The sequence below is a fragment of the Gouania willdenowi genome, chromosome 5 (assembly GCF_900634775.1).
Source record: "Gouania willdenowi chromosome 5, fGouWil2.1, whole genome shotgun sequence".
Taxonomy (NCBI): Eukaryota; Metazoa; Chordata; class Actinopteri; order Blenniiformes; family Gobiesocidae; genus Gouania; species Gouania willdenowi.
Window position 1 is genome coordinate 16804896 of NC_041048.1, and position 23054 is coordinate 16827949.

The 23054-nt window shown below is 38.0% G+C and overlaps 1 protein-coding gene across 2 annotated transcripts in view; it reads left to right on the forward strand.

Moving 5' to 3' along the window:
* ca16b (carbonic anhydrase XVI b) overlaps window positions 1-23054 on the forward strand; it is a 155642-nt gene that overhangs the window by 122938 nt on the left and 9650 nt on the right. The window contains exons 9-24 of one of the 2 annotated variants that reach the window (XM_028446398.1): window positions 1118-1302; window positions 3501-3609; window positions 3705-3754; window positions 4476-5223; window positions 7081-7219; window positions 8706-8744; window positions 10826-10917; window positions 12360-12451; window positions 14447-14543; window positions 14647-14729; window positions 15098-15232; window positions 15331-15465; window positions 19792-19964; window positions 20051-20186; window positions 21687-21833; window positions 22257-22350. In XM_028446398.1, coding sequence (XP_028302199.1) covers window positions 1118-1302; window positions 3501-3609; window positions 3705-3754; window positions 4476-5223; window positions 7081-7219; window positions 8706-8744; window positions 10826-10917; window positions 12360-12451; window positions 14447-14543; window positions 14647-14729; window positions 15098-15232; window positions 15331-15465; window positions 19792-19964; window positions 20051-20186; window positions 21687-21833; window positions 22257-22350 — 2454 coding nt within the window. The remainder of the gene's footprint in view (window positions 1-1117; window positions 1303-3500; window positions 3610-3704; window positions 3755-4475; window positions 5224-7080; window positions 7220-8705; window positions 8745-10825; window positions 10918-12359; window positions 12452-14446; window positions 14544-14646; window positions 14730-15097; window positions 15233-15330; window positions 15466-19791; window positions 19965-20050; window positions 20187-21686; window positions 21834-22256; window positions 22351-23054) is intronic. The other variant, XM_028446399.1, reaches the window with a different exon arrangement.

Sequence of the window (23054 nt, forward strand, 5' to 3'; positions counted from 1 at the left end):
TTTTTTTTTCCCCCGTGCTTTTTTTGACTGATTACCTTCCACCTTGTCTCTCGTCTCCCCTCCACAAATCACGGTGCATAATTTGTGTCATTGTTTCACTGTGCAAACGGAGAAAGCGACGGTGACAATTTGAATTTGGCAAGATCTCTGAAAGCACATAATCATTTGACACAACTTCCTCTGTGCAGTTGCCCTGATGTGCTGATATTCATGTCCAGGTTGTCCTTCCCTCCTAGTGAGGGTTTCCATGCGGCAGCCTGCACTGCCACCTTGAGGCTCATTTGTAGAGTTTATTTCATGTTTCTTATATAAAGAGGTTTTTGCTACTTAGGGAAGCTCACGCATTATGTTTGAAGAGGAAGCAGATATATCATCTTGTGCTCTGCACTCCACCAGACTGGGTTACTCTGAAGGGAAGATGCTAGCGTTTAGCGTGGAAATCTTCACTGACACCTGAGCTAAAGCCTGGCCCATGCTGAGACTTCAGGAGAGGTTTTATCATGAAGTGACAAAAAATTCTTACATCTTTACTGCTTTCTTAAGACATCAGCTTTGAGTTCAGTCAGCCGAGTTAAAAAGCAGCTTGAATTTTTCTGTAAAAAATCTTCCACAAAGATTGGTGATATTATTGGTCGGTATTGGCCCTAAAATGTGATATCAGTTGACGTCTGTGTCGGTTTTCCCACTATATAACAAACCAATAGGTGATGTTTGAGACAACATAATAATAAAAAAACTCATATGGCTGCTTTTCCATAAATACAGTTGAATAAGTATTCTTATGTTGCACCAATTGTGCTTTTTTGTGGAATACTTCCAGTGGGGCGTCACATTAAAAGTTGCATGTTATTTCCATGGGGATTTATATTTTGTGATCTAAAATTACGTTGGTTGGGAGGAGTCTATGTAAATATCAGTAGTGGTAAATATTGGAAACCGAAGATTTAATAATGTACAATATCGTCAAAAAAGCTAATATCGTACATCCCTAGACACAAAAGTATGTGGTCAAGCACAGTTCCAGTTCCACCCTTCTGTATTCAGTTGAACTTGAATTTTTTGTAGTTTGTCTCGTTTCTTCTCACACAGCATTGTTTTGATTCTCCTTCTATTCTAGTGTGCAGCAGTGCTCCAGTGAGCATGAAGATCAAGCCGCTGAACCAAACCGCATTGATGGTGAGCTGGGAACGCCCACTGACAGTTTACCACCCGCCCATCACCAGCTACATGGTCTCCTACAGCTGGGTAAAACGGGATGTTGCCGACGAGAGGACATTCACAAAGACTGGGGACCAGAGCATGGTGAGCCTTATGATGCGGCGCTGCCCACAGACCTGACCAAAGTGGTGTGGGGTGCAAAGTCGTGTTTGCACAAAAAGCTTGGATTAATGTTTCTGTCTGAATCTGCTTTGTTGGATCAGTGAGGATGTGTATATGAAGTGGTAAACTCTGCATGTGGCTGCTGGTCGATATGAGGTCCAGGACACACCCTGTCAGTAAAAGTAGAAACAGTTGTTGGCTTGCTGTTAAACTTACACCTATGCCCTTCTTGCTAATGCCATAATTACGTCAATTTTAAAACCAAGGTAGATGTTTGCCTTGTAGGGCCAAAAAGAAAGTGTAAGCAAAAGCTGAACGATCCAGATATCTCATGCACTTTGATTCCAGCCATCTAAAAACCAATACCGCTTTGAAAGAAATACTCATTTGTTTTCAAGCAGAGGAGACATCCCTTTGAAAATAAACTTTTTTTTTTTTTAGCAACAACTGTGTAGCAAACGTAGTCCTTTAGATCTCTGATCCACTGATGAACATTAAGCGAGTGCCTCAACTCCATTGTATTCATCGTATTGTTTCAGCTGATTGTTGTAGTGTTCGTGCTGAAATACATGCCTCCCTCTGCAGGAGGTTTCACCCACGGGTTTTTTTTTCCCCCAATGTATATTCCTTGGATATCTTTGCACCAATCTGCACATCCTTTTAAAGCCCGGTGACCTCCGACTGTCACAATGGTCCGCATGGCTGCCTCTTTGGATATAAACAGTGTTGGAGCAAAACATAACGCCTCCAGTTCAGAGACTTGGTATCGGTTCCCTGGTGGCGCTACCCTTGGCTCGGTCATGCATTCCAGCAGATGCACTCGTCACTGTCTTGGGTTGAGGTTGCTGAGGGATCTCGCGTTGTTGCTGCTTGAGCGAGTACTTTTTGGTGAGCGTAGCAGCTCAGAGGGAATTGGGATGTGAAGAGAGGGACGAGCTAATCCTTTAAGGTAATTTCTTTCCTCACTGAGGCTTGTCTTTGCTTCACTTTGATGTTCAACCTTCAATGTGCAGACGGATGCATGTGCAGGGATGCTTAAAGGCTGGTTTAACATTTCATTGGTTCACTTTATGAAGCATGAACTTTTGACCTTACTAGTTTGGAAGAAGTTTGATGCCTCTTGTTCCAACGCTTCAGATGGAAGTAAGGCGCTGCTGTAGAATGAGTTCATCCTGGAAAATGTATAACTTAATCTCATACTTTGATTGGGCTTTAAGGAGATGTATTCAGCAATAAACAGCATCGTAAATATGTGACAAAACTGTATTACTGGTAGTTGTTTATTGGAACTTTCTGCTTAATCAGTAATCAGACTGTAACAGTGAAGAAGAAACCCATCATAGTTTGTACTTGAAATCTTCACGCTACGCTTCCTAAGGCAACTATGCTGACCCTAGAGGGCTTTATAAACTGTACTGCACCCAAAGGTCCTTAGCACTCATATTTCTGCCAGTTCTAATTTTCCTTTTCTGTAGTTTTTACCCAGTGGGACACACAAAGGACGATGATTCCCTCTTAAAGTTGAAGCAATGTAGAGATAGTATTTCAATGCAGAATACTTATTCAGATTGGTTGATTAAATGAAGGTTGTAGGACTTACAGGTATTTCCAATTTCTAAACACACCTACCGTCCTGAAATGTCTTTTAGTCCCAATAAGAACTCCAATTTTATATTTTTATGATATTTTTTTTGCAGATGGCAGACTGAGAGTATAATTGGCATGTCCATGCAGTGCTCAGCATGTGTAGTTACATTAATACAATCACGCGCTCTCCTACAAGTTTTTTTTTTCCGGTTGTCTCCTCTTTCGTTCTGTCTGCCTTATTTTCTCTGCTTCATTTCCATTTTAATTATCACATTCTGTCTTTTTTCCTATCCCTGGACAGTGGACATCTTTGTTTGTTGTTTGGGAATAATGCTACTTCTGCAACACTCAAGGCAATCACCTTTCCATTTCCACGACAATTTGAATAAAATTAAATCACTCTACAAACTGCCAAACACAAATAAATTAAATTGGAAATGAGATTTCTAAACAGCTTCAATGCTGTGTGTCGGACTTTTGACGGAAAAGCCGCTCAATGGCTTTGATCTTTTTTTTTGTTTTGTAACTGCAGCCAAGGTTGGAAATGGGTTTTGTGTGGACCAATCTTTTTGAAAGTGTGTTATCTCTTGCAGAAAGCGGTGATCACCAATGTGTCCCCCGATGTCCTGTACCTGTTCAGAGTACAAGCAGTCTGTCAACATGACCTCCGCAGTGACTTCAGTCAAACGCTGCTCTTTCGGGGTTTGTGCTCAGAACCTTAAGGCTTATTAACTTGCTTACACATACATATTTAATTTTATTATTGTCTATTTTCCACTTTTGTTTGCTTTTTCTAGCCAATACAACAAGAATATTTGAAGGGTCTCGCATAGTGAAGACTGGAATGGTGAGTTAACCAGTTGGTAGCAGTGTAATCCGTGTACCCTTAGTTTTTTGATTATTCCGTTTCAAAACCAAATCACAATATCAAATAAACTGGGTTTTTTTTTTTGTTTTACTGACAAAAACCAGACGTGCAGCATTTTTCTGCTTTAAAGTAAAATCTTCTGTTTGTGTAATATTTGGATATTTACGGGAAAACTATAAACGAGAGCTTCATGTTATAATCTCACCACACAGAGGGGACCCTTTACGCCACCTTTCTTTAATCTCATATCATGTGCATGCTTTTCGCATAATCTATTTTGGGGGGAGGGGTTTAGTTTTGTATTAATAATGTTTCAATTCACCAGTTCATCAGTAATGTGACTTATGCGTTGCTCCTTTTTTTCTCAAGCAGTAAAATTCCCCACCCCCTGTCTGTGGGTCCTTTCTGTGTGGTGAGACTAAAACATGAAGCTCTCGTCCCTAGTTTTCCCGTAAATATCCAAACATCACACAAAGAGAAGAGTAAATTTTAAAACAGAAAAACGCTGCTTATCTGGTTTTTGATTTTTCTGTATTTCTGTTTTGGTTTTAAGTCAGTAAAACAAAATAACCACACCGTTTATTTGTTATTTTGATTTGGTTTTAAAACGGAGTCATCAGAGAACTGTACACAGATTTAGTCAAGTTCCTCTTTTTCTTATTATCGGTAACTTCTACAATCTTCTACACATCTCCCTTAGCCCACAGTATCACCAGCATCCTCAGCAGACATGGCCCCCATTAGCTCTGGGTCCTCCACTTGGACGTCCTCCGGTATCCACTTTTCCATTGTCTCCATGGCAACAGGAATGGGTCCATCTTCCAGTGGCAGCCAGGCCACGGTGGCATCAGTAGTGACGAGCACTTTTCTGGCAGGCTTGGGTGTCGGAGGAGGGGTCATCTCTTCTCTGCCCAGTTCTGTGTGGTCCACCCAAGCCCCTCCATCCACTCAACACACCACACAACCACCGGCTACGCCCACCAAATCCAGCACGGAGCAGGCACCGGCACAGGGTTCTGAGATGGAGAGTCCGAATGAGGAGAAGCAGGCTGCACGTGAAGGCGAAGAGGAGGATGAAGAGGGCGAGAGAGAAGGGGAGCAGGAGGAGGAAGAGGAGGAAAAGAAGAAAAAGAATAAGACTGCACATGATGATGAGAAAACACCCACCTTTAATGGTACTGTGGCCAAAGAGCCTGTTGTACCTACCCCAACATCTACAGCCAAAGTGAAAGAAGAGTCTACAGCGAGAGATAAAAGTACCACAGCGTCTCCAAGCACTGGGGGACAACAGTTGGTCAACACCGAGAAGAAACCAACAGATGTGACTTTAGTGTCCACGGAGGACCCTCGTAATGACAGCGCTGAGATGCAGATTCCCCAGAGCTCCACAGAGCCTCCCAACATCAGCAGCAATGGGAAAAACCTCTGGCCTTTCTCAGTCCACACCGGTAAGCAGACCTCTTCTCTAAAAACCTATTCATTTCAGTGAGGTACTAAATAAGACTTCACTCGAGAAAAAAAAATGGAAGTTTCCGTTACCAGTTACGGAGCCCCGATTTGCAGAACAAATAAGTGGGTTTAAGAAATTTCCTACAGCAAGTAGTATCTTTGTCAAAGACAAAGCTTCAGGCTTTTCTGTCACTACAACACGAAGGCCCGGAGGAAGCAGTCGGCTGTCTGCCAGAGGGCGTCTGCCTCAAGTAGTTCCTTTAAGCCAATTTCAAAGCAGATAGCTTCAAGCTAAAGCATTTATGACAGCGGGTTTTTTTAACCCATTTTCTTTTTATCTTACTAATGTTAGAACTGGCAATCCATAAAGCTGGAGTTTACTTTCTTTTTTTTATCATAAAGAGGACAGTTTTGTGGGCCAACCTTAGCATGTGAAATAATTATATTGTTCCCTTAGGCTGCATTTATTGTTTCAAAGAAGCTGTGTATTTGTTGTTCTTCTTTCATTCTGTAAAGCCAATGTGTGGATAAACCAACAATATCGTTTGTAATTAAGTGCAGTGCATGCATTTTTAACCAATGAACAGATTTGATTTCAAAGGTCAAGGCGCTGCCCTTTATACAATATGGACAAAAGTATCAGATCACTCTCCAAATATTTAACCGAGTGAGTTTCAATCCCTTCCAGGGGCTTATTAAAATAGATTAAAACACCTTTTTGTTTGTGAAAGAATGGGTTGCTTTCAGCAGCTCAGAATTTAAACATTGTACCGCAGTTGTTCTGACATTTGACACACAGTTTTAAGAGTAAATAATGCACATCAGTCATTAATAGTAGGATTCAATAAACTGAGACAGCAAGCAAAGCAGACATTAAGTAATGAACCATATAAATTTGCACAGCATGGGTTTGAAAATTGCCATCTCCCTGCAATGTTGATATTTACGTTTATAGCAGGAGTCTCAAACTCATTTTAGTTCAGGGGCAACATAAGGTTCAGTTTGATCTCAGGTGGGCTGAACGAGAAAATACGCGTTTTAAAAGTGCATTTTTACTATTGTTATATGCTGTTTTTTTCATTTAAATGACAGTTCACACATTTTATAAGGTACAATATAGGCAGTTATCTGGAACTGAGCTTATTAATAACTTACACAATCACTACTGCACATGTTCATTTTTGGCTCATCATAGCATCTGATTGCCAATTTATTGGTGTAAAAATGACTGGGAAAACCTTTATTGTTCAGTAAAAACTCAAGTTAGGTTCCTGCTGTTTTTGAATAGGAGTCATTGACACATATATACAGTAGTGTTAATGTAGTTTTTCCTTCATGAAAGTGTTTTTCAGTCTTGAAATCAAACTGGGTTGAAGTTTGACACCCCTGGACTAATTTTTAAGGTTGCTGGTTATTTTCTCAGTTTCATAAATGTATCTATACATAGGTCCTGATAATTTTTTTATTTTTATTTTCAATTGAATTCATTAGTGTCATTTTATTTAAAAAAGAATTCGACATTTTAACAAACCTTTTGTCTTATACAGATGCCTTTATGGGAAATAAATTAAGTTCCAATTGTGCAAGATTTGGTCTCTTCCTTTTTAAATTTATACATGAGATGTTTACTGTATGCTAGTGAACTGTGGCAAGATTTATTACCAAAAATAAACGTGGGGAATGAAAGTAACTGGTAACATACTATTTAATTGAGCTACTTTTTACTTGTCCTTGAGTATTTTATCTATGACTTACTTGTACTTGTACTTTTGAGTACAATTTCAATCAAGTAACAGTACTTCTACTTGTAGTAGGATATATCAGTACTCTTTACACCTCTGCCTATTGTTTTACAGATGGAACAAACTTGTCCAATGGGACACGGACTCCTCAGCCAGGAATGGGAAGGATGGTGTGGATCGTCCCGTTGGTGGTGGTGTCTGCTCTCACACTGCTGTGTCTCATCATGCTGCTGATTGTCATGATCTACTGGAGGTGAGCTACACTTCAACATTATGTGAAACATTTTTTATTTTTTTTTCTGAAGGATCCGTTATCCTACTGATGAATCATAAAATGATGTGCAGATAAAATACAATAGTGACGCAGCCCTTAAAGCGATGGAGAGCTTTCATATTCTTGTCTGGATTTCCTGACACGCGCGTATATCTATTTGTCTCTATCAGTGTGCATCTATAACTGCATCTGCTCCACTCCACATCTTTTTCCCCAGATACTTTGCATTTAAACCCAACATCACCCTGGGTGAGGGGCAGATAAATGTGAAAGCCCTACAGGACCAGCTCCGGTCCCAGCTGTGTCTTCATCTGCTGGGCTGATTTCCAGCTCTGCTATTGGAGCCCCAGTAATTACACAGGCCAGGCCACTAGCACATGTCAGCAGGATAATGAGTTAGCTAATAGCACAATGTGCCATTTCTTCCATTAGCCTGCTGCTTATTTGCTACCACTGCCATTTGTGTGGGAATCCTAATTGTTTATGTCCTGCAGTTCCCTTTAAATACTATTTGGGATGGATCGGACCTATTGTGTGATAACAATGTAGCAACTGTGTTTAGCGCCTTACTAGGACACCTAATAGAAGTGTGATGTAAGTAAAAGCCCAGCAGAGATTTCTAAAGCAGACGGCTGAGAACATGATGACAGTGGTGAATTCAGTGGGGGGCTGAGCTAGTGAGTTGTGGTATTTGAAGAGAGATGCAGGGGCAGCATTGAGATTAGGAATGGCCATCACAGCTGTTGTTGTGACAGCTAAGACAGTCCACAGACAAAGCTGGCTTCCCCTGGGGGGAAAAGGCCATGTGAGAAGATGAAATCAACCCGTTCACACTCTCTCTCCTCTTCATCTTCTTCCTCGTCCCTCTTGGTGACACGGCAGCTATTAAAGCCACTGAGTTTCTTGGGTGGCAGATGTTTTGACAATTAACAGTATCATTTTGCAATCAATTTATTTGATGTAATAAAACAGTTTTATACTCTTTCCTAATTTTTACTGCATATTCTTGTGAGACTAATCTGAAATTGTGAGTCTGTTCGTAGTGGATTTAATTGCTGGAGTTACAGTACACATCTGGAAGCCCCTGAGGCTGCAGGTGTTTGTTATAGGATTCACAGATGTCAAATTGGGTGCAACTCCCAGCTCATGTTAGTGACTCTAAGCTCCTAATACCAGATCTGAATGATAACGTTTTTGACAACCTTTAAGCCATTCATGGCTCCAGTTGTGTCCCTTTATTCCCAACACCCGTCCCAGCACTACATGTTAGGTAGACAGACTACGTCTTCACTCAGAGGTCATTCTGATGTGGAGGTTGTGATGCAAATCAAGTCGGAGGGGGTTAGAGAGGAGGGTGGCTGAACTCTCCTCCCCCCATTCATTTTTTTCACCTCCCTCTCTTTTCTCTCACTACATCTTTTTAAAATCCGTTATATCCCTTTGTATTTTTCCTCTGCCTCTAAAGGATGACTAACATCTGCACCCTAATCAGCTTCACATACAGGTATGTTCAAACCCGGGTTTGTTTATTAGTAAATGTAGGTACCATATTATCCAAAAAATCATCTCGATTCTCTGTATGGGCTGAGGCTTCCAGGGCTTTAGGTTTTGTTGCTACTTTGGAGGAAATTTTAGAGACTGTAAATTGAATTAAAACTTTTAAAACCATAGAATATAAAGACTGTGTTGTAAGCCTGTATTAATTTTGTTGACAAAAGGGTTTTTATCGTAGTTTCAGTTGACAAAATGTTGGTGATTCTGAATTAAATTCTGAATAAAATTAAAACGTGTAAAATGATATAATATAAAGACTGTTGTAAGCCTGTGTTAATTATGTTGCCAAAAGATTAAGTGACAATAACAAAACTATAATAATTAAAAAATGAACAAAAACTATATTAAAATATATTGATATTTTTGTTAACGAACAGACAAAATTATAATTTTGTCACATGGAACAAAACTCATATGGTTTTACACATTCATCAAATCTGTCTGTTTATTTACAAACATTAATATGATCACATCACTTATCAGGTTTATAAATGGTTATTAAATCTTTGAAAACTGCATTAATACATCCCATATCATGTTGACTATAACTAAAATAGTCCTGACGACTACATTTTGACTAAAATGAAGCTCTATATTAATCGAAAGACTACGACTAAAACTAAATCAAAATCTTCTGTCAAAATTAACACTGGCCTGTAAAATTCAATGTTTAGGCTTTCAGATATAAAAAATTGGGATGAAAATAGTCCATAGACATACTCAGGGTTGGGGTAAATTATATTTGTAATCATGTAATTGATAATTAATTACAATTGGTTGTGGTTGTAAGCGTAATTCAGTTGTAATTGAGTTCTTGTAATTGTCATTGCCATGAGAATTCCATTATAATTGTCAATTATAATTTAACACAAAACTGGGGAACCATGTTACAGTACTATGTACAGTTCTACACATATGTAGTTAATAATTAATTATTAAAATATGTCTCATATCAAGCTTTTCCACATTTTAACAGAAAAAAACAGAAAAAAATATTAAAACCTATATTTTAATTGATTAGCAAGCCTAACAAGGTAACCAATAGATATGAAATAAATTAGATGATATATATTTATTTTCCTAGTATTTTACAGCTAATATAGGATCTGTTATCGTCAGAGATGCTAACTTTCATGAGGTTATTTATTTCAATTCAATTCAACTTTATTTGTATAGCCTAAATTACAACAAAATCATCTCAATGCGCTTATCAAAATATAAAATTCATAATAAGAACCCAACAATGGACCCACATGGACAAGCATTTAGCGACAGTGGGAAGAAACAACTCCCTTCCAACAGGAAGAAATGTCCAGAGAAATCTCAGGCTCAGTAATTGTGATTAATTGTAATTGAACTTTAGTAATTGAGAACGTAATTGGAATTGACTTTCTGGGGATAAAACATTATCGTAATTTCATTGTAATTTAAAAAAAAAAAAAAGCTGGTAACTGTAATCTTAATTGAATTGTAATTGAACATGGCTAATTGGAACTGAAAAATGTAATTGACCCCAACCCTGGACATGATTGATGTCAAGAAATGACAGTTTAAGGTGTTTTAGCTGGTTGCAGGCCCCTCAGTTTGTTTGTGCGTGTGTGTGTGTGTGTGTGTAGCATGCACTGGATTGTTGTCTTGGAGGAGGCGTGGGGGACCTCTCCAAACTGGCCCTAAAGAGAGATGCTGTGCTTGAATTAATCGTCTTGCGTGTGCGTAAAGAGTTTGATGTGGCGCTGCGCCGTCTGTGTGTCTGCGTGTCGCTGTGAGTTGTTTACCTGTTCCCTGACGTCTCCTTCCACTGTGTTCTCCACTCTCGCTCTCTGTGTGCAATCAGCTGTGTCCCAACCACTCTGGGGCTTTCATTAGCACTTTTCGGCTGTTGTCAGTCTGCTCTGCGTTTCTATGCTGATGTTGACAGACCAAATCCGAGGACAATAGGATAACAAGTCCCTAAAACACTCTAGTTCATCATTTGTGCTGGTGGCATGTGGGTTTGACTGCTCAGTGCTCCCTGTGCTCATCTGTGTGTAGGAGATTCTTTCAGACAGCTCACTTCTATGTGGAGGAAAGCAGCTCTCCACGGGTGGTGGCCAATGAGAGTATCCCAGTCATCCCAATACCAGGTGAGCAATGCTGGCTGGGCTCTGGTGCAAAGTTCACATGAAGGTGTTTGGAGGTTCTTTTCTTCTTATTTTTTTTTCGTGTTTGTTTTCCCGCACAAAGTGGCAGCTGCACTTTCTGACAACTGCTAAATGCTCATGAATAGTGTAAAATACATCCCCTATTTCCCATCATTGGCAAGTAAAAGATTATAAAGAATAGTAAACATTTAGTGTTTACAGTTTACTCTAAAGACCTAAGTTTGAATGTAATTCAGTCAAAGTCACTTTTACATCAGTTTGAGTTGTTGTGGTTTAGAATTGAACACAAAATCCACATTAGAAACGTAAAGATCATTTTGGCTTAAAAGATAAAGTTTCTTTCTCTTTCTTTCTTTTTTCTTTCTGTCTTTCTTTTTTTCCGTCTGTCTTTCTGTCTTTCTTTTTTCGTTCATGTCTTTTTTTCTTTCTGTTTAATTTTTATTTCTTTATCCTGTTTTTTTTCTTACATGTGTTTCTTTCTTTTTGTCTGTCTTTCTTTTTGTCTGTCTTTCTTACTCTATTTTTATTCTTGTCTTTCTTTTTTCTTTCTTGTCTTCCTTTTTTCTCTCTGTCTGTCTTTCTTTCTCTCTATTCTTTCTTTCATTCTTTCTTTCTTTCTTTCTTTCTTTCTTTCTTTTTTTCGTCCATCTTTTTTTCCCTCTATTATCACTCTTGTCTTTCTTTCTTTCTCTTTTCATTCTTGGATTTTTTCTTTCTGTTTAATTTCTGTCTTTCTTATCCTGTCTTTTTTTTTTCAAGTCTTTTTGTCTGTCTTTCTTACACTACTTTTTTACTTTCTTTTTTCATTTTTGGCTTTTCTTTTTTCTTTCTGTGTCTGTCTGTCTGTCTTTCTTTCTCTCTATTTTGCATTGTGTTCTTTCTTTCTTTCTTTCTTTCTTTCTTTCTTTCTTTCTTTCTTTCTTTCTTTCTTTCTTTCTTTCTTTCCCTAATGGGAACTTGTCTGAAGTGGATTCCTGAAGATACCGAGTGGTGGCTTTCAGATATAGTGGATTAGTAGATAATGGATTTTCTTCCTCCTAAAGCTTCATCTCACATAAATCTGATGAGATTTTCAGCACGTCACTTCACCTCCCCACTGTGGCGAGTAAGACCCCACAGACCTCAGGTGTGAGCATATAATATCAATAAGAACATTAACAACAATGACAGCAGAGCCTCTGACTATTCTTCCTAAAAATCCTTCATGTGTGCTTTGAACCAAACTTCTTATTAAAGCTCATTCCTTCAGGTATTAATAACAGGTTAATTTGTCCAGATCTGAATGATTTTCTAATGACAATCTCTGAGATAACTAATTTAGCTTCATATCATGGATGCTTAAGGGCAGTGACTTTTTGTAATATATTGTATTTGCAGAAAAGTATTCATTTATTTCAGTGATAAGTTGTATTTTTTTCCAACAGATGACATGGATGCGATCCCTGTTAAGCAGTTTGTTAAACACATCATGGAGCTGTACGCAAACAACCTGCAAGGGTTTGCAGAGGAGTTTGAGGTAATCTTTATTCCTACATTGATGTTGAATGGATTTGCCACTTTTTTTTCACACAGAGGTTAAGTTTAGGTTTGTTTTTTTTTTATTTGTACCAAAAAGTGAGATTGATTTACAGACAGTAATACGGCAGGAACATGAAACATTGGAAAAAAAAGAACAAAAGGATGTTTAAATCAAATCAAATTAAAAACGTACACATGTCCCATACTACACATACACGCATACTCACGCACACATCCCTGAGATGTCTTTATAGGTAAAAAGTTAAATAGGTAAATAGTATATAGCAGCCAGAGTGCATGTATAAAACAGCAGTTAAAGGTAGGGTAGGCAATTTTCGAAAGCTAGCATGATTTTGAATGTAACTTCTCCGACGGCTCCGCCTTTACCCCCCTTGGCCCTTCCCTCTGTGCTATGTCTCACTCACGTGCATGCGCACAGCTACTGTAGAAGAGGAGCTCAGCTCATCCCTTGTATTGTGTAGAAACATAATAGTCTCATGTCTCATTCAGTAGTAAGTAAAAAATAAACTTTACCATTATTTATGTTTAAAAAACGTGACCAAAAACTCTGTTTTAACTCTGTCAACGGTGACGCGCTTTCAGTGTGAGCTCGTGCATACGAGGGGTCGAGAACGAGCAGGGAGACAGAGAGACGTGATTGGTTAAAAGAAAACGGTTCGTTTTTTTTCCATTGGTCGAAGTTATTACAGATTTACAGCTGCTACTGATGATGGATTTTATTCGTTCCTTTTTCAGAACACATACTGTAAGATCTTAATTTCTGTCAGGACTTAAAAACTATTTCAACCAAAAACTTGAAAAGTGTATCTGGAGAAAATCACCTACCCTAGCTTTAAAGTGACATTGTGAATAAGAATTTAAAATGCTGAGACTAAACCCAAATCATAAATGAAGAAACTAAAAACTAAGTACTGAAATTAGATTAAAGCTGATATCTGGAGTTTTTGAGAAACATATCGATGCCCCGCCCTAAACAGCCTCACTTTCTACCCCTGCCTTTGCAATCTACCAAAAGCCACGCCTCTACTTTTTTGTACGCACATCGCGGAACATAACAAGGTCGAATCGGGTCGCATTGATATAGGTCTATGGGTCAGGGTTACCTGTTTGCTGTTGTGACACGTGGCCTTGTTTCCGTGCACAGTTCCACATTCACTTTGATTGACAGTCTCAAAAACAGGAAGTCAAAGCCTATTGGCTGGGCATACTCAGCGATCGTTTCCATTTGCTTAGGGAGGGACGGAAGGAGGGACTTATATACGTTAATTATATGAATGACCACTAGCAGTAGACCATAGTAAAAGACTAGTTAGGTATTTTTATGAATTTCAAAAGAAACTCTGGATATCAGCTTTAAGGTGCAGAGTTTGTACATATTTTGATCAGCTGTTCAGCATTCTTACAGGGGTTCAGCACTCATTTACTGCTTTATCAACGTGTGTGCAAGGTTTTCTGATTCTGAGCAGATGGTTGAAAAAAAAAACAGGCTTGGCAAAGGTTCAGAGAGACAAGGGTTAATTAGGGAATGTAAGCACTATGTAACTAGGTTAGAAAGCATTCACCTATGGATTATTTCTTCTGGTTGGGGTTATTTAATGTGAAGCAATTACATTTTCAATGTAACCACTGCACGCTCTTGGAAAATATTGTTTTTGCTAGTGCGGTTTTGTGTTGCGAGTGCACTGCAGGCTTCATTTGAAGCCCCAGTGGCAATAAGCATCTGCTCTGCTGAAGCATCCCTGACTGAAACCATGAATTCCAGCTGAAGGGTGGACTTAGAGGTCCCTGCTGAGCTACAGAGGGAAAAAACAAAGGAAGGGTTGTTTTCTGAAGCTGATCATATCACCAAATTAGCTGTTATTTTTCCAGCGCTACAACTATTTTCTTTTTTCTTAAGAAAACACAACTTTGTTACTGCTTTTATTTTTTTTTCAATAAGAACTTCATTTTGCTGTTTCTGCCGTGTTTCTAGGAGGTCCAACGCTGCACGGCTGACCTGAAAATCACAGCAGAACATTCCAACCATCCCGACAACAAGCACAAAAACAGATACATCAACATTGTGGCATGTAAGTCCAACATCAATATCTCATTTTAAAGTCTGCTGTGCTTGTAGAAAATTACATTTCCTTTTTTTAATATTTGACACGGATATGTCAATGTTTTCCTTAGATGATCACAGCAGAGTGAAGTTGCGAGCGTTGGCTGGAAAGGATGCCAAACATTCGGAATACATCAATGCCAACTATGTGGATGTGAGTTTTACAAACTATTACGACTACTTTGATTGTAGCGTTTTTGTTAAAGCAAGTGTGAGTTGTGAAGGAGCCCTTACCGTGATGCTGATCGTTTTATTTCATTACCTCTGCCCAGCAGGTCATGTTTTTTTGCTGGCGTGTGTTTATTTATGGCTTTCAGTGATTTGTAGTTTGAGAATGTCAGAGCCATAAATCAAACACCGCAACAAACATTTGGGATTTATTGAGTAAAAGACTGATTAATGTGGACGGTGTTTAAGGCTTTTTAAAGCAAAAAGTAAAGGGAATGGTGGGACATTCTCACCCACTTTGATTGCACCATGTCAGTAAACAATATGTTCGACCTCCTCCGCTTCCCTTTTCAGGGCTACAACCAGCCCAGGGCCTATATAGCCGCTCAGGGCCCTTTGAAGTCGACATTTGAGGACTTTTGGCGGATGGTCTGGGAGCAGAACACTGGAATCATTGTGATGATCACAAATCTGGTGGAAAAAGGGCGAGTAGGTTCACTTTCATCACTCCTCTGAGAGCTCAACATACGAGGAAGATACATCAGGGTGACTAAAAGCCTCGTGCTTTGTACACATCTTGTTTTCAGAGGAAATGTGACCAGTACTGGCCAATGGAGAACAGTGAGCAGTACGGGAACATCGTGGTGACGCTGAAAGGCACCAAAGTGCACGCATGCTACACACTGAGACAATTCCTCATACGAAACACCAAGATAAAGAAGGTGATGCACAGACATGCTTCACTGCTGTGTATGAAAGAGACATGTCTAAAACACACTATTTCTACCAAAATACACACTATTTAGTGAATATTAACAGTGTACATAAGTAGAATCTTATTATAGGTAAATGTATTTAGCAGAGGTATAAATAGGACTGATATATCCTACTCAAGTAGAAGTACTGTTACTTGATTGAAATTCTACTCAAGTACAAGTAAGTCATACATCAAATACTCAAGTACAAGTAAAAAGTAGCTCAATTAAATAGTACTCAAAGTAAAAATTACTAGTTACTTCCCCTCCATATTTATTGTATTGTGTATAAACTTAAAAAGGAAGAAACCAAATTTTGCACAATTGGAACTTAATTTATGTTCCACAAAGGCAATTGTATGAAATAGGTTTGTCAAAATGTACAATTGTTTTTTAAACAAAATAACACCAATTAATTCAATTCAAAATAAGTAAATCCTCAGGCTCTAAGTATAGCTACATTTATGAACTCTAAAACTGAGAAAATAACCTCCATTCAATGCCGTTTTGGTGCGGTGCATGATAACGTTTAATCTGATTGATTATTGTGATGTAATGCATTTGATCATATTGTTGTCGTGTCATTTAATTTTTTGTAGTTGATCATTTTAAAATATAACATAATAATTTACTCAGTAACCATTGGGTGTAGAAATGTAATAATGACTTTACTGATTTAGAAATACCTGTATACTCAAAAAAGCACAAGAAAATAAAAAAATAAATTGTCATTTTCAATAGAAATCAGGGGAGTTCCTCAAATTTGTACCTTTTATTACGTGTCCATTTATCACATGGTAGAGACTTTGCAGCTACAGTATCAAAAAAAGGTTGCGATACCACTTTTTTGTACTCAGATTTGATTTGTATACTCACAGATACTAAACACCTCATTACTCATATTGTTTTCTATTTCACTTTTATTGTCACTCTCTTAATGTATTTCCACACAGGCAACATTGTTCTTTCACAACCAAACTGCCTGATCCATGAACCAAATCCAATCCATTGAGGCCAAAATTGTATGTAATTATTCATTTATTAATTTGCATCCGCTGACTTAAGGCATGTAACAAAAAACTAATCACAATAAAAACACTTTACAAAAACAGTTACATCGATAAAACGTCCAATACCTGGTTTTGGTTTTGGTGCATTTTTAGTGAAACATATCAACAGACAATAAAAAGATGATGTATTATGTTATCCAGATTATATGCGTGGGTTGCATTGATTATCAGAATGAAAGAATTGTGGTTCACACTGCAGGCCTCTCACAGCCTGTCAGTGGGTAATCATCACTAATGCACTGCATGGTTATATATTTCATACACCCCAAAGGTCCACAGTCCACACATTTATCTCATAACTTTCATGTTTGAAGGGCCTCTTGGTAATGGTTGTATTCCGCTGCCTCTTAAGGTTTTTTTTGCAAAGTTTCCGAGGCTTTTCAGCACATGCTCGGGTTTCCTGCCATAGTCCAAATGTTAATTATTCAGAATAATTGTGACTGTGTTTGTAAGCATTTGTCTGTGTTAGCACTGTGATGTACTGGTGGGCGGACAAGCCAAGAATAATAATGCCAGAGTGGCTCAGCTCTTACATGAATGCTATTATTGCACATGATGAACGTATAGCAACATCAACACAACTCTAGTCCTCATTATCTGTAATATTGTGAAGAATAGCTCGCAGACTTAAACAATCTTTGGCACTCGATGTATGCTGCCCCCAAGGTTTTTAAGAACTCGATTTCAATTTCTGTTACTAAAAATGAGTTTTTCACTTTTTTTTTTTTTATATTCATCTTTTTTATTCACTGTGCTCGCTTGTACTCATGAGCACTGCAGCCTATCATAGCTGTCTCTGTGGGGCCATGCCAGGGCACTAATCATTGCAGGGCTAACAAACAGTCATGGACAGTCTCATTCACACACTCATTGAATCTAAATTTACATCCCCATATATAGGGGAGAGCTGCAGTAAGTTACCATAGTTCCCATCAACACAACGGTTTCTCATCAATGCAAAAAAGTTAAATGTGTTTGGAAAAAAAAACAATGGAGTTGACTCCAAGTTTAGGAATTGTTTTTTGTTTTTTTTTTACATGAAATGCTAAACATGAGCCTTGGTGTAATTCAGTGTTGGGGTTACCCATGTTCAATTACGATTACAGTGACCAGCATTTTTTCCAATTTCAATGAAATTACAATCATTATTTCATCCTCAGAAAGGTAACTACAATTACTGAGCCTGAAATAAATAACCGAATAAAAGTTAACCTTCCTCTTGTGTTAGCTTTGTTAGCATCTCTTATGATAACAGGTCCTCAACCAGCTGTAAAATACACTAAAAACAAATATCTGTCATCTAATTTCTTTCCTATCTATTGGTTACCTTGTTAGGATTCCTAATCAATGAAAATATTGGTTTTAATATTTTTGGTGTTTGCACATGGTAAAATGTGGGAAAGCTTGATATTAAACACATTTTAATAATTGCTAACCACACACTGTATGTGTAGAAGTGTACATAGAACTGTAACATGGTTCCCCTAGTTTTGCGTTGAATAATAATTGACCATTTTGTTAGAATTTTCATGGCAATTACAATGACAAAGTAAATTATCTAAACTCAATTACAGTTTCATTATGATGGCAAAATCTTTAAAATTACAATTATAATTACACTGTAATTTCAATTAATTATTAATTACACCATTACAATTATAATTGACCCCAATCGTGGTATAATCATCCTGGTAACAGGAGGATGGTGCAAGGTAATAAATGTGAAAAGTAAATCATCAAAAATGCAAGCCTAACTAGGCTAAATAATACATTTTAAATAATGATTAAGAAATAATGAATAAAATAAGATAAAAGATGCAAGTACAAAAAAAAAAAATGAAGTAACTTCACTGAAATAATTGATAAACATATTTTGATTAATAATAAATCATAGTCTGCTCTCAAAATGAGGTGGTCCATGGGAGTAGAGCAATGCCTGAACAGAGAGGCCAGCAATCCTCTATCTTTATTATTCATGCTAGCACAGGATTCATGTTTTTGGTTCCAAGCCCCAAAAAAACTGGATACTCCACAGACGTTCTGGAAACAGCTACAGTTGCCTTGAACACAGTTAAATTAAATGTTTTAGTTTAAAGTTCTACTCTGTGTTTAACTCATTCAGTGCCAGCCATTTTCAGAATTTCTACCCACTCAGTGCCAGCCATTTTTGAGCATTTTCACTGATTTTTTAAAGACCCACAGAATATTTTGTACTACAACAATCTGAATTCTTTCCAGCTTGTTTCCTTCTTGTGTAATCCGCAGTTGAATAGAGGCAAGTTTCACACAAATCACCAGTTTGTGACAAAAAGCGGAGAAAAAAAACGGCTTTTTCTGAAAAAACCTATTAATGACTTTGAAGAATTTTTTTTTTATTGTTTTAGGGACACCTCAACATTTTTTCCTTATATAAAACTACAAAAACAACACTGAGACTGGGCTTTTGATGGCAAAATTATTATCATTTTGCTACCTGGGTCAGAGTTAAATGGATTGTTACTATATTTTGTCCATTCTCCAAGTCTCTCCCCCGTCAAACTCCACACACGCAACTTCCTCCTCCTCCCAGACATGCCAAGTCTTACCGCTTGCCCCGTTTTTTGCTTGTTTTCTCTCACCATTGCCACACTCTCAATAGTCCACTTAGTTCCACACATGCTCTGGTCGAGTGTGAGCTGCTGTGAGCTTCAGCATCAACTCTCGTAGCACTATTTTCTGTATCATAAACTCCTTTCCTCTCCCTCTGAGCTCTGCCCATCATGGGTGATCTCTCGTCCAAAGGTGCGCTGCTACCACCTACATGTCACCTATTATTTTGCTACCTGGCTCACAGATGAATGTTTTGCTTACTGTATTTTGTACCCCCCCACCCCCCCCCCGGTCAATCACACAGACGTATCTTCCTTATCCTCCCGACACGCAGAGATGACCCGTTTGGCCCGGTTAGTTGATGGTTTTATCTCATGATTGCAACATTATCAATAATCCACTCAGTGGCTAATCTATCATCCAAAGGTGCGCTGCTGCCACCTTCAGGGCACAGTTGGTCACTACATCACACTACAGCTTAGATATTGATGAGGGACCTCCACCGGGGTGTATTCTAGTAACCCCGTGAAAAAAACGTAATTGACGTATTATTACGTCAATGGCACTGAAAGAGTTAAGATCATGCCTTTTTTTGAAATTCTGGCTTTCTGACACTTTTCATTTCATGTTTCAGGGTCAGAAGGGGAATCCTAAAGGGCGACTAAATGAGCGCATCGTGGTTCAGTATCACTACACTCAGTGGCCTGACATGGGAGTCCCAGAGTACACCCTCCCTGTCCTCACCTTCATCAACCGTTCATCAGCGGCTCGCACCGCAGACATGGGCCCTGTGCTAGTGCACTGCAGGTACTACAGTTTATGGCAGCTGCTGCTGACTAAGGTCGACCTTGCAGTAAAGGGCTGCTCACATTGGTTTGCTCTTTGCTCCTCAGTGCAGGGGTCGGTCGCACAGGAACATACATCGTCATCGACAGTATGCTGCAACAGATCAAGGATAAAAGCACAATCAGCATTCTCGATTTCCTCAAACATATCCGTACGCAACGCAACTACCTGGTGCAGACGGAGGTAAGAAACACCACATTTGATATTGGGTGTAGAGGCGTGTTAGAGGTCGATATGTACCAAAGACCTGAAATGTACAAAGTAGCAAAACCCAAAATGTAATAACTGGTCAAAAATGTAAAAAGATGCTCAGCCCAAAATTTACAAACCTTTTGCTGTCGTTTCCCTTAATAGTGTAATAACTTCATAACATCATAGAGTGAGTCAATGATTTATGGATTAATTGCTTGGCAAAACATTTTTTTAGCATTTTGTGCTCAGCATCTTGTGACATTATTGACCAGTTGTAACATTTTGGGTTTTATTAAAAACAATTTTTTTATATTTTTTTTCGTTGCGGACCCGTAGCATAAAGTCCATAAGGCTTCATTGGTTTCATCATTTAATGCATTTATTTATATATATATTTATATATATATATATTTTTTTTTTCCATTGTTTATTTATTTTTTTTGTCTGTAAGCTGGATTACATAAAAAGTACATGACAACATTTTAATAAACCTTAAAATTAATCGACATTACACCATGAAACATTCCATTAATGTGGGGTTCCGAATCAATATATTAATTCTAAATCGATTTTAAAAATCTAAAATATCCCCTCATCATTGGCAAAATTTAAAAAAAAATTATATCTCAGTTTGTAATTGACTCATTTATGTTGAACTGGCTTTTTCCGGTTTGAATTCAGATTTCTCATTTTCATTTGAAATTTAAAAAAAAAAAATGTGGTGTCCATACTTTTAACATCTTTTAAATGGTTTTTTAAGCTCATAAGAAGTTGCTATCCCCTATTCTATTCTAGTGTAAATGATCTTTGTACAATGATCAGGATCATTGATCCAGATAACTGCCAATATTTGGCCTAAGAGGATATTTGGCGCTTTATTCTTTATTTTTTGTTACTTTCTAGAGTATTTTTGAATATGCAGTATTTTTGTGTACTATCAACTGAATTATACACGAAACTTAAACCTATAGTACATTATACTGATACATGGAAATGAATTAAATCTGTTACCTTTTATATGAAAACCTGGAAAATTCAGCACTCATTATAGATAAAATTTGTAAATAAAATGTTTTACGAATAAAAATTGCAAATGCTCAATTTAATCCAGAGCAGCTTTGAGTTCAACGTATTTAAAAACTTGAAAATGTAAACTAGTGTATAAAACTAAGGGACCTGTCTAACAGAAAAAAAGCTCAAACTACCAAAATGTTGTCTTTTTACGTCGTGACGTCATCTTTGATGGTCTTTGAAGTAACGAGCTCATTTTTAAAATGTAAGGAGTAGAAAGTACAGATATTTGTTTAAAAAGTAAGGAGTAAAAGTAAAAAGTCGCCAAAATAATAAACATTCAATTAAAGTACAGATACCAGGAAAAACTACTTAGTACAGTAATGAAGTATTTGTACTTTGTCTGCTATTTAATGCATTTTAAATGAACCTATGTCTGTTTGTAAAGCTAATGTTGCTCCACCTCTGGCCTGCCCTCAGGAGCAGTACGTCTTCATCCACGATGCTCTGATGGAGGCCATCCTGTGCAGAGAGACGGAGGTGCCCGCCTGGCAGCTCCACGGTTATGTCAACAGCATCCTCACGCCCAACTCCACAGGCCGCACGAGGCTGGACAAGCAGTTCAGGGTCAGTAAAGCTTCCTGAGCTCTGATTAGAGTTAGATGGCCTGTCACACTCACCTTTCCTTCTTGGTGGTCTCTGGATCATCCGCTCTCTGGGGGCTTCCCAGCTCCGGACTGGAATAGATGAGAGTTTCTCTGATGTTGGCTGGAGTAAAGTCACGTCTGTCACCGCTGCTGCCTTATGCAACGGTTGATGAATGTTTCATGGAGCTGCTGCTCTTTCAACATCACTAGACACAAACTAATTGCTCCCTCTGAATGTCACTTCCACCTAAGCTTCACAGGATCATCACTAATGTGACACTGGGGAGGAAAATTTTACATTTGCTTTAATTTCTTTCACCCTAAAGACTTCACTTCCCGCCCCCCCCCCCATCCTCAGTTTATTCATCCACTTTTTCTTTTTGTTTTGCTTGTTTTCCACCAGCTGCTGACTCAGTGCAACCGACGTTTTGTGGAGTGCTTCAGTGCTCACAAAGACTGCAACAAGGAGAAGAACCGCAACTCCTCAGTCGTTCCCTGTGAGTGTTTACCTCAGCATGCTCCCAGTAACACAGCAGATGTAAACTTTACTGGAGGAAAGCTACAGTGAGCTACAGGCACAGGTGTAAAGAGTACTGATAGCTCCTACTCACGTAGAAGTACTGTTACTTGATTGAAATTGTACTCAAGTACAAGTAGAAGTAAGTCATACATAAAATACTGAAGTACAAGTAAAAAGTAGCTCAATTAAATAGTACTCAAAGTAAAAGTTACTAGTTAAAATCTTGTTCACTTGCATACAGTAAACATCTCATGTATAAATTTAAAAAGGAAGAGACCAAATCTTGCATAGTTGGAACTTAATTTATTTTATACAAAGGCATCTGTATAAAATAAAAGGTTTGTCTTTTTTTTAAATAAAATAACACCATTGAATTCAATGCAAAATTTAAAAAAAATTCTGAGGCTCTAAGTACAGCTACATTTATGAACTCTAAAACTGAGAAAATAACCAGCATTCAATGCTGTTTTGCACTGTGCATTGCGTTTAATCTGGTTGGTCAGCTATGATGTGATGCATTTGATTGTTGTGTGGTTATTTCATTTTTATTTTTTTTTGTCGTTTCACAATGTCCATTGATCATTTTGAAACAAAAAAATTAAAATTCACTCATTAACTGTTGGATGCAGAAATGTAACAATTATCTTTATTTATTTCAAAATGTACTTAAGTAAAAGTAAA